The following is a 12,642-nucleotide window of genomic DNA, read 5'->3' on the forward strand; positions in this document are numbered from 1 at the left end:
TGCTGGTGCTAGGGGTATGGTAGGCTCCCTACCCGGCTCTGCGCAGCTCCCCTCAAGCAGCCAGCATATCCCTGCAGCCTCAGGATTACAAGCAATGCTTTTCTCTCTGCCCCGATTTGCAAACCCCTGAATGGGACTGGATCTAGTTACCTGAAACACCACCTCTCCAAAGACAGCTTTGCTCCACTAGATCAATGAAACCGTCGACCAACAGGAGACTCATGACTTCAGGAGGCAGAACTTTCATAGGAGCCAAACCAAGGCTATGGAACTCACTGCCACATGACATGAAATTGAGCACTAGCCTCACAGCATTTAGATCTAAATACACGACAGAGCTTTTCAGCAATAGCTCTCTCTCTCGTGTTCTGGCACTCATGCTTCTTTCATTTACTCTTTTAAAACACATACACACAACCTCTGCCAGCAGGCTTGGAAGAGATATCGTTTTTTATTCTAGGGAGGCATTCAGTTTCTATGGAGATGGATGCAAATACAAAAACCCATATAGACAAGGTCAAAACTTGGTCATTCACAGGCATGAGATTTTTACCCATACATGAATTATATGGTTCTAGTAATTAGGACAAGGCTACCTGAGTGGGACCCAGAATGGAATCAGCTGTGGGGGAAGATGGGCAGTAGAGGACAAGGGAAGCAATAGAAGGAGAGAGGTAGCAGCAGGGAAGGAGGGATGGGAGTCAAGGTGGAAGAAGTTAGCAAGAGGGACAGGAGTGAAGGATGTGGACGGAAGAAAGTGCAGCAGCAGGAGGGAGCTGTAGACCATGCAGAGCACAAAGTGATACAAGTCCTGGATCCGTCCTCCTCAAAATGTAAAAACCTGGCAAGTTTTGAATTCTTGGGCTCCAATTCCTTTCAATGACTGAGGCGTCACTCCTTGGGGGTTTTGGTGGCCGCACAACCCTTTGATGGAATTATAGGCTTGAGGCTCACGATCCATATTTATTCCACATTGTGCCATGTACAAAATCCTAGCAACGTGCAGCTACATGTTCCTACCTCATCTCAAACATTTCCTGCAAAAGCGACCCACAAGTGCAGTACTTTCATGGAAGTGACAGCAACATTAAGTAGCTTCCTTTAAATTGTGGGCCATCTGCCTCTACCCTCTGTTGCTATTGTAAACAAGACACTTGTAAACTGCAGGAGGAAAGTAACAAGGTTCCACTCCATGTCTCCGGGAGAGGGTTCTCTCCCCCTCAAATAGCTTGCGATAAAACCAGGGATTATGAAATTGGGCGACGAGCATCTGAGCAACTCCACCCAAGGTAGCGTGCAGCTTGCAAGGAAAATGCCCGGCACCCTCAGGTTCCCAGGGCTGCAAGGAGCTACCCAAAGCTGACTGGAGCCTTTTCTATCCAAATGAAACGGACAAGTAGGGAACTGGATAAGCACAGGAGTTTTCACATTGTTTATCATGGCTGGTCGCATCTTTGTTTCACTCTGCCTCCTTCGGACTGGGGAGATGTACAGGGGTTTTATTTTGGGGGACACCATTCCCTTTCCCAGAAACTCTTCTGCCAGATGCTGTTGGTTCTTGAGGACATGGATGACCGTTACAAAGATCTAGCTGTTCTTCCACCCTATGCAGTCCAAACATCCAGTGATGTCTCATCCACCTTCACCACTGCTGGGGAACCTGGCTCTCATCCACTGGGTCCATCATTGGCTCTCGCTCATTATTCTGAGCGGGGTCCCTTATCAGGTACTACTTCAAACTTTCTATTGAAGGGCAAAGGGGTGCACACATTGACACCACCTGGCACCGCCTGCAGGGCCACCCCAGAGATTTGTGGATTCACAGGATTGAACCAGATCTGGGAACTTTGCTACATGATGCCTGGTGCGACACAAGCAACCATGGTCATTCTGGCTGGCACATTGGTCCTCAGTAGACTAGGCACGTTTGGGAAAATCATCAACGGATGCAGGTGTCGTGACCTTATTTTAGATCAATGAGTTCTCCAACAACTAAAGGCTTAGATAAATCAGCTTTCACTGAACTACATCTCTACACAGAGAAGTGCAAATAAGCTAAAGCAAGAAGAGAACTAAGGAATATTTATATTATATCCTTAGAGGGGCCAGAACAGTGAGAGATGGGAGAGGCCTATGCTCTCAAGTACATTGCCAGGACAGAGGAAACAGCTACAAAATGATATAATACTAGTAAGGCCTTGCAGTTTGGACTAAGTTATAATTGTGCTGCAGATCAACTAATTCTCTATCAGGTTTTTGCCTGTTGCGCAATGTTCCCCCTGAAAGATCCCTTCCATCTGGCTTCCTCGCATAGGAGTGCCAAACAGGCTAAGCCTCCCTTGGCTGGAAGCAAGCTACATCTGCACTGGCAGAAGACAATGGAAGGGATGACTGAGCTTGTTGCTTTATGAAACTAACTCCACAGTGGGCCAAATCAGATTAAGCGGTCTCTTGACTTCAAGTGTTAACTCTTTCAGAGCTGCTTGACAAATGGTGGCCTACTGCTCAGTCCATGGAGCATCATCAGTGTTGTGACCAGCAACATGCTCTTCAAGCCACCTTTAGAGATGGCTGAGTAGATAGGACATGAGGTGCACTTGCTTCCCTTCTGGAGATCTGGCTTCAAATCCTATTTGTGCCCTAGCGGAGAGTGAATTTGTTGATCGTCAGCTGGTTGGTCCATGTCAAAAATCCACTTTGTAAACTGTCACAATATTCAAGTCTTGTGGAGAAGAGAGGTCCAAGACTGAACTAGCTGATGCAATACTGAAGGTCAAGAGGTATAAGCATGCACAGTGCAGGTACCCAGCATACCTGGCTCTCAACAGGGCCACTTGCCCTTCACTTACACAAATCGGTAAATTCACAGATGGCTTTTAAAAAAGGCCATCAGATATGGTGACCCAGAAAGGTGTATGTCACCAGGCCCAAATGCTAGAGTGTTTACTCATTCTGTTTTAAGGCCTGCTTTTCCTTTTCACTTAGACCAAAGTTAGGGAAAGTTCCATGGAAGTTAATACATAGGAGGGTAAATACCTGGAAGGGTCAAGAGCTATTTAAGCTAAAGAACAGCGTCAGCACAAGAACAAATGGGTATGAACTGGACATGAACAAAGTCAGGCTGCAAAGTAGAGGAAGGTTTCTAATCAGAGGGATGAGGTTCTGGAACAATGTCCCAATAGGAGTGGTGGGGGCAAACAACTTAATTAGTTTTGAGAGAGAGCTGGACAAATTTATGAGTGTGACTGTATGACGGTGTTGCTTGTGATGGTAGGAGGCAGGGCTCAACAGCTCCGGTGCTAACTTCTAGTTTATGTCACTAAATGCTCATGCTCCAGGGTGTCAGCTGGCCACCTGCAGGAGTCAGGAAGGGATTTCAAGTGTATTCTGGGGTGAGGAACTGGGGTTTAAATCTCCTTCCTTAGAAGCATCAGGGATGGCCATAACTGGAATGGGACATTGGACAGAGTGGGCCAGGGCTTTGAGGTGGCACCAAGCAGTCTCTCTCGGAGATGCTTAGCTGCTTGGATCTTGCTCACATACTCAGGGTCTAACTGATCACCACATATGTAGTCTGGAAGGAGTTTTCCCCCCACGTCCGACAGGCACTGACTGTGGGGTTGGGGGGGAGGGGTCGCCTTCCTCGGTAGCATATGGGTGCAGGTCACTTGTCAGGATTATCTTGGTATATCTCACTTAATTTCCCTGCCACTGCAGAGGCCTCAGTCCCTCCTATTGTCTGCCTGTGGCCATGGGCGGCGGGTATAATAGGCTAGGGAAGGCCCTGCCTTCCCTGGCGCTGCCGCCTCCTCCACTCCACTCCCACACCCACACCCCGCTGCTCGCCATGTCCCTCCTCCTCCGGATGGGGGAAATGAGGAAGGACGCGGAGAGCCAGCAGTCAGCGGACTGAGGAGGCTCGGCCAGGCACTGGGGCCGGCAGCTTGGCGGGGGGAGGGGGCAAGTCCTTGAGAGGCCAAGGAGCTGGCACTTGGGGGCCAGTGGCTCAGCCTCGCCCAACTCTGGGGGGGGGGCAGGGGGAGGCGGCGCCTCGGCCTGGCAGGCACTTGGGGGCCAGCGGCTCGGTTCGGCGCTCAGGGAGGCCGGCAGCTTGGCCCGGTGCTGGGGCTGACCAGGAGCTCAGCCCGGTGCTGGGGGAGGCCAGGTTCTGGCGGGGGGGGGGGGGGGAGGAGAGTGCCCGGCGGCTCGGGACAGCAGGTTGGGGGGTGGCAGCTCGGCCCGATGTGCCTGGGGCAGGCGGGCCGGCCAGGGCTCCTCCAGTTGTGGGGGCCCCTCAGAGTCAGGGCTTCTCCTTTTATGGGGTGGGATAGGGGTTTCAGGAATCTGGCGTGCGGTTCCTTGGGCGGAAGGGGAAGGGCCGGCATGCTAGCCTCCTCAAAGTGGGGTTCGCCCATGCTTGTGGCACATAATAGTAGAGACTGTTCTAGGCTACAATGCTTTGGTCTAACGTTGGTTGTTGGGTTTGGTGTGCAGGCGCTGGGTGGTGTTGGTGGACTGTGATATCTATGCAGGAGTTTGGAGTAAATGATCTGGTAATCCCTTCTAGCCTTAAGATCTATTACTCGAATACCGATTTTTAATAACTGTATAACTTCATTTATTTCAATGGCGTTACTCCTAATTTTGTGTAAATTAAAGGGGAATGAGGCACTATCAACCTTTCCCCTAACAATTTGACTTTCAGTGTTTCTTTAATTCACTCAATGGTTGATTTGATCAAAATCTAAGGATCCAAATAATTTATATTAATGGTCACACAATTCCACCCCAGTCAATGACTGTTTAATAATTAAAAAGGCCTTTAATTATCAGTGACTTTGCTCAGGTGAATGTATCAGCACATCATTATCAGCATTTGCTAAACCACCATATATTAACATGGACAATAACTGGAAACTACAGTCATTGCATGCTGTATCCGTTGACTCATTCCGTTATTGAATAACTTTGAAAACTTCAAGTAAAAAAAATTAAGAAAGGTCAAAATTCAACATATGGTAGGAGAAAGGATGACCTGTACCCGTGAATATCCACTGTCTGTGAAGCCAAGGTAGTGATCTGAAAAGCGAAATCAAACTTTGAAGCTGCATGATAGCATCATCTGCCCATTCTTGTTTTTTTCCAGTAAACGTTACTTTGTCCCTATGTCAAAAGGCTTTTGGCAAATGAGAATTCTGGGAAGTCACAAAAAATCTTTCTGTCATAGAAAAGCTCACCCAAAACTATTTAATATTAAGACAGTGGTGAAATTGCTGTGGAAATGGCATCTAGATGTAGTCTCTAGAAGAAAGCTGCCTGTCAGGGGTTGTTAAAATCATCGGTATTAGAAATGTGAGCTCTTGACAGGAAGGTTACAGAAAATGCTGTTCATGAGACAGACGCCACATACTGCTTTCTTATCTCTCCTCTGTTACTTTGTGCTGGGTGTCTGTCACCATTAAAAAAAGCCCATCACACACATTGAACCTTGGAGGGTTCAGAGTAACACCTGCCCTACATTAGAAGTGCCTCGGATTTATTGGGTGAGGACAACTCAACTGCAATGCTACACGGTCTGTTGGACAGCATATGCACGTCGCACGCCTGCCTATGTTCTCATCCCACTGTTCTATCTGCTACCGCTGCTCTTCTGAATGGGCAGAGTACTGAAAATGAAGAGATTCCTGTTCTCAGAAGCACCTTGCTCAGCTGGTTCAGATGCTTGCTGTCAATTAGGAACTAGTCATGCCTAATGTCTCAGGGAAGTTATAAGAGCTATGATGAAAAGCAGACACCTTGATGCTAATTAGAGACAACTCATGAAATGAGGTCCTTGTCAGAGTACTAATGCTGGTCATAAGGTTGACAGAAAGGGACAACATTTTTCTACTAAGACATTGGGCCAGAAATTCTATTTTTCTACTGTAGGTAACATCTGTCCCCTCCCAAGGATTCTGAGCAACAGGAGAAAGTCATCCACTAAAGCAACAAGGGCTGTATCCATACCACATCCTAGACTGTAGCCTGATTGAGAGGAATCCAGAATACTGGTAGCGTTAGAGACTGCTTTTTTCTAGCTTCTCAATTAGCTTGCTTAGGAAAAACAGATTAGACATCCAAACAGTATTTAGTACAATCTCAATGTCAAAAAGATAGTTTCTTCTGTATTGTCTATTGCATGTTTCAGTGGGAGTGACAGATCCTTCTTGTCAAAAAAAGGGTTGACAATATCTGTTCAGAGGGCTCTCTCTCTCTACTCTTGTAAAATCCAGGAAGAGAAGGGGTTAGATTCACAGGTGGTAGCTTCAATTGCTTTCTATGCTTCTTATGATGTTTTATGTGAATAGGCTGAATTCCTGGAAAAGGGGCATTATGTTTCTGGTCCTGACCTATGCTTAGCTTGTTCTTGGTGGTCCATGAAGCCAACCAAGTTATCAGCAAATGTCTCTATGAAATAAGATGATAGTTCTTGGCACCAAAAGGTGCCACAGCTGAGCAGAGGCAATCTGGGTTCACTAACTGATTTAGGATCTGGAAAAGTTATGCAAAGCATGACTTGGCTACCTATCAGATTACAAATTGCACAGCATTTTTTTTCCGGGATCATATCTTATCTTTACTATCTCCTGCTACTCCACTGATTTAACAGTCAGTGAGATGCATAAACGAGAGAAGCTGTCATTTATGCTTCAGATGGCAAAAAATTAAAGTAATCACTGTGGGTCAATTTCTGCTTTTAATGGCACTGATGAAATGTCACTCATTCTCTGACGTGCCATCACTGTCACCCCAAGTAGGATTTGGTCCCTAACATCCAAGGATGGCTGGGGTTTGACAGCATGGCTGTAAAGAGGCATCTCCCACTGGAGATGGCACACACATTACTGGAATAAAACATGCATAAGAATACCTGTGTACAGACTTTTATAAGTAGCTGTACTTTTCTGATGTCAGCTCAAGCTAAGAGGAGAAAAAACTCAGAATGAAAGAACACGAACCTTGTAAGCATCTAGAGGATAATGGGATGATAAATAATGACCACCATGGATTTATCAAAAACAAATCATGCCAGACCAATCTAATTTCCTTCTTTCACAGGATAACAGGCCTAGTGGATGGGAGGAAGCAGCAGATGTGATATATCTTGATTTTAGTAAGGCTTTTGATATAGTCCCACGTTACTCTCATCAACAAACTAGGGAAATGTGGTCTAGAAGAAATTACTATAATATGGGTGCACAACTGATTGAAAAACAGTACTCAAAAAGTAGTTCCTGCAGGGGTCTGTATTAGGTCTGGTACTATTCAACATTTTTATTAATGACTTGGATAACAGAGTGAAGAGTAGGCTTATAACATTTGAGGATGACACCAAGATGGCAGGGGTTGCTAGTAAACTGGAAGGCAGGATTAGAATTCAAAATGACCTTGACAAATTGGAGAACTGATCTGAAACCAAAAAGATGAAATTTGATAAAGGCAAGCGCAAAGCACTACACTTAGGGAGGAAAAAAATCAAATGGGGAATAACAACTGACCAAGTGCTGAAAAGGACCTGGAGATTATAATGGATCACAAATTGAATACGAGAGATAATGTGATGCAGTTGCAAAAAAGGCTAATAGAATTCTGTGGTGTATTACCAGGAGCGTCACATGTAAAATATTGGAGGTAATTGGCCTGCTCTATTTGGCACTGGTGAGGCCTCAGTTGGAGTACCGTGTCCAGTTTTGGACACCAATTTTAAGAAAGACATGGACAAATTGGGGAGTGTCCACAGGACAGCAACAAAAATGATAAAAGATTTAGAAAGCCTGACTTATGAGGAAAGGTTAAAAAAAACACTCAGAATGTTCAGTCTTGAGAAAAGAAGGAGGGGGGGGGACCCGATAACAGTCTTCAAACCTGTTAAGGGCGGTTCTAAAGAGATCAGTGATCCATTGTCTTCCATGTCCTCTGAAAGTAGGACAAGAAGTAATCGGTTTAACCTGAACCATGGGAGATTTAGGGTAGATATAAGGAAAAGCTTTCTAACTATAAGGATAGTTAAATACTGGAATAGACTTCCAAGGGAGTTGTTGAATCGCCATCATTCGTGGTTTTTAAGAACATGTTAGATAAACATCTGCCATGGGTGGCCTAGATATACTCGGTCCTGCCTCAGGGTAGGGGACCGGACTAGATGACCTCTTGAGCTCCCTTCCAGTCCTACATTTCTATGATTTCTCAGGAATTGAAAAAGAATAGAGGCATTTTCAGCTGTTTGAAATTTTAATGAGCTGGCAGATGTTTATCTTTTACTTAACCTCCCACTGTGCGGAAAAATCAGGAAGATGCCTCAATAACATGATGTCTCACATCCACTCTCTTTCTTCCTCGTCTCTTCTTCCTTTTAGTTGAGGATAACTAGCCATAGACCGAGAATTAGCTGCCATCCACTTAGATGAAGTTCCTGTTGAAAGCTGAATTCTGTCCTACCAGCAGCAACCAAAGTAAACCAAAGATTGAAGTGAGTCAAACATGGAAAGAGAGAGCCAGATTCTGATATCACTTATGCCAGGTTTGCACCACAGTAACTGAGATCAGAAGCTAGCCAAGAGGTGGCTTCTTTGGTGACGTTCTCTGCAAGAGACCAAGGATATGAAACTAAGCATCTATTTTCTATTCTTCTCTCTCTCCTTCTTTATGTTTTCTGTCCAAGTATAAACACAATGAACACCATGATTTGTGTAAGTAAAGTGAAACCTATGACCTTGCTTCAGATGTATTTGTACTGCAAATGGCTAAGTGAAATATCAGAGTACATTTTACAGCTGTGATCTGAGTGGTGTCTTTGGGCAAACAGAATATCGTCACCAGCAAAGACCTGAACAAAACATACGGAAAAAAAAAAAAATCTGAAACAGAAAGCCTGTTACAATGAAGGTTCTAAGAAAACAAAAACCACACTATAACCCAAAGTCACTGCATCCTTAGTACATATCCCAAAATTCTATCAACATGCGATTATCAGCACACTGTCACTGAAACCAATATATATATATATAAAAAGCTCCCAGTTTGATTTTTTCTAACAATGGACTACTCTGCCGCTAGAGGTTCTCCAGAAAGCCTAAATTTTAGCTAATAAGCTATTAAGGAAAATGGTGTGTGCACATGTGTGTGTAGTGACCTTTGTTTTTCATTAAAGGAGACACACTGAGATCAGCTTAGAACCTATGCTTATTTCTGAACCGTTTAATTTCAAACATATTGCACTTTACACAAAAGATGTATTTATCTAAATTCAATAAGACCAAGCAAACTTTTTGGTGTCTGTTCATCTAACACAGAATGTAAATTATTCTTTCAATGTGCTGCAAGCAGAACATTCTATAATATCCTTTGTTTTAGATGGTGGTTATAAAGGTGATGGGAGGCTGGATGACTCAGGGAATTGATAATATACACAGCATTTCATCTATAGATCAGTGGCTCTGATGGAACTCATACTGATAGTGACTAAAAGGTATCATCTAACTGTTATTTTGTGGCCTCCGTCCGGATCAAAGCAGACAGGTATCCACCCAAAAATACTACCACTAGTTGCCCCCTTTGTTGGCAGGAGCAGCCGGAGCAGCCAAGAGGCAAAGGACCACATGCATCATGTAGACTGAACTCTCCTCTGATCCTAACGGGGGAATTCCAGGTCAGCATTGAGCTACAATGACAGGATAGCTTGGAGGAATCTTGCACTGCTACTGCCCATGCTGTATCCCTGGTCTGCCAATAAACAGGACTTCATTCTCCATGACCACCAATTTGACACCTTTTTCCAGCACTGATTTCACTAGGAGGCTTAATGGGTATATCATAAACTTGGGTAATCAACAAAGAATCTTCCAGGTCATTCCTAGAAGGTCATCTTTCTTGTCTGCTTTTCCTGCTTGCTCAGATTAACAGAAGGTTTAAATCTCAGTCTCTTAGACCTTTTTCCAATATGGAAATTAGTTCTAAAATTGCAAAATTTATCAATATTTTGTGATTTTTAGTTGTCTGGAGTGAGTCTAACCATCCCTTGCCCTCCAGTCTTGGATGCTGGGGAGGGGACAGAAGGGGGTCGGGGGGAGAGACAGGATGGATGGATACAACAGACCATGAGCTAAACGTCAAAATCTTACCCCTCACATCATTTTCTTTATAGGCTAGCTTGTGCTGCTAGATACTTTTCACTTCACTGCTTGTATTGTTATCAACTCTATATACTGACAGTACTGCTAGGATATATTTTCTGGTGACTGCAGTGAAAGGATTTCATCAATCTCTAGCTCATTTAATGCTTGGTGCTTGGTTTTTTTAATGGTTTATTTTTGCATAAACAATCTTTTTATATGTTGCTTATTTTCCTAAGCTTTAGCTACCCACAAACATCACTCACTGCTATCAAAAGGCGCCAACAAGTGGTGCCGCTGTAGTTGGAGACTACAAACACTTGCAGTTACACTGTGTTAGTGCTGCGTCAGCGACTCTCTCAGCAGCAACAGGTATTGCAGTTCTGCTGTCACAGACCAGGCTTCCTCCTACAGTCCCTTTAGGGTAAGAACCGGACAGCGTCTTCCTGTATGTATAGACAGCGCCTAGCCCAATGTGGGTGCTGCTAACCGCAGTAAAAATAAGAAGTCAGCAGGATGAGCAAGAGAAAGTGGAAGCAGCAGAACACAAACACTTACCAGCATAAGGGTCGATTCTGGCTGGCAAAGTCACCCAAGGTAAATACAAGCCCGACTCCGCACAATGGCCCTGCCCGTGCGGTGCAGCTGGGACTCCCCCGCGTTCCGCGTGTCCCCGGGAGACCTGGGTGAGCTCGCGCCGCGCGCCAGCTGGGGCTCGAGGCTGGCCCGGCGGGCGTAGTGGCCACAAATCTGGCTCTAGGCAAAGCCCCCGCACTGCCCGGGGGAGGGGGGGGAGCAGGCAGGTGCCAAGGTAAGGGGAGCCTGCCCCATCGCGAAGCCGCCCAGGGAAGGGTCGCAGCCCCCGGCTCGGACCCAGGAACATCCACAGCAGAGGGGAGGCAGCCGGCTCAGAGCTGCAGCTCCCGAGCTCGCTGCCCGGCCCGGCGGTGCTGACCCACTTGCTCACCTTGGGCAGGTCGAAGGCGGACGGCCTCTGCCCCGCGTCCCGCTCGATCTTGCAGCCGCTGCTTCCCTCCATCCCGCTCTACTGGCGGGACATCGGGGCTGCCGGGATTTTAGAGCCCGGCCCCGCCCAGCTCTCGCGCCGGCCCCGCCTCGCTGACATCCGTCCGCGCCCTTTCCGCGGGGCGCAGCTCGCGGCTCCCGGCAACCTGAGACCCACCGCCCCGTGGCTGCTCCGCTAGGGCGGGGAATCCCTGCAGCCAGGGGCTCCCCCACGAACCTCCCTCCTTGCAAGCTGCTTCCTCCTCTCTCCCGCAAAGACTCCGGGCCCCTCAGATCCCCTGCAACTCCCCACTCATGTAAGTGCTATTTACTGTGTAACCCTTCTGCCCATCTAAGTTGGCAGCAACAAGGGCCGGGTTCTGTATCTAGGGGTTCTGTCACAGCCTTCACCACAAGCCAGTCCACTTCCTGCCGTCCCACAAACTGCTCCACTCTCCAAGCTGCTCCGCTCCCCTACTTATGAGCCTCTCCAGCCGTCCCTTCGCTCGCTGTTCCTTGGGCTGCTCCAACCAGCCCCGCAAAGCTCCGCGCCGCTCGCTGCTCCTCCAGTCGTCCCCACAAATTGCTCTGCCAGCTGCTTAGCAATATAGCTTCAGGCTCCCCCACTAGTTAACACAGCACTCAGTGATCTCAGATCTTAATAACTTTAGCTCTTTTGTGATTTCAGCTCTTAGCAATTTCAGCTTATAGTAGGGGAGCCCCAGTGCTAGTGCACCATTGGCCCAAAGTGAATTCAGCTCAGCAGCCTGTAACTAGACTCCTAATGGAATCAAAGTCAGCTCTGACATTCAACAGTGGAGAGAGGAGGTAGTACAATTGGTGTTTCAAACCCTCCGAGGGGGACCCATACCATCAGGTACAAAAGCTCTGGTCAAGTGTAGGTAGTCTCTTGGTCTATCCAAGGCCATGATCAAATGTCTTGATGTTTTTGGTCTTTTGGCCTCAAGATGAAAACCTTGCCTTTGTTTCTGGGACCTTGAAGTGAAAAAATTCTCTAAGTTATTACTTGTCCTTATCCTCCCTCAACTCACTGAGTTTTGTAACCCATGCCCCTTGTCAAACAAGTGCTACTTAGGTAATGGTGAAGGACTCACTCAGTCCTTCTGTCATACAACAGTTTCACTGGCCTTGATTTACAGAATCAGGGTAACAAAACTTTATTCTTCCTGCCCCAATAACAGAGAAAACTGGGGATCCCACACCAGCCAAAGTAACCAGTTTGAGTTGCTGTTGTTTCATGCCAGGTGAGTGGGTGTGCCTATGCAAACAAGATCAGCCCCTGGAGTTCTTTTCCACACTCGCCATAATTCACCACTAGATGTCAGGGTAGAGCTCATCCTGACTCTGCTTACAACTGCAAGTGTTGAAGATTTGGGCCTTTGGTTAGCAGCCAAAGCACCCTGGAATTATTAATGGGATTCAGCTCTAAAAACAAAGATATCTACCACTTCAGCTGAAGGTGAAG

At 46.5% G+C, this 12,642-nt stretch overlaps 1 protein-coding gene across 1 annotated transcript in view; it reads right to left on the bottom strand.

Annotated features, from left to right (window-relative positions):
• The window catches only part of LOC128846474 (adenosine deaminase-like), a 34,266-nt gene extending 22,915 nt beyond the window's left edge, over positions 1 to 11,351 (bottom strand). Inside the window, exon 1 of the mRNA XM_054045601.1 lies at positions 11,119 to 11,351. Within this exon, the coding sequence (XP_053901576.1) occupies positions 11,119 to 11,190 (72 nt within the window). The 5' untranslated portion in view covers positions 11,191 to 11,351. The remainder of the gene's footprint in view (positions 1 to 11,118) is intronic.
• Between the last annotated feature and the right edge of the window lie 1,291 nt (positions 11,352 to 12,642).

Source organism: Malaclemys terrapin, chromosome 12 (genome assembly GCF_027887155.1).
Source record: "Malaclemys terrapin pileata isolate rMalTer1 chromosome 12, rMalTer1.hap1, whole genome shotgun sequence".
NCBI lineage: Eukaryota > Metazoa > Chordata > Testudines > Emydidae > Malaclemys > Malaclemys terrapin.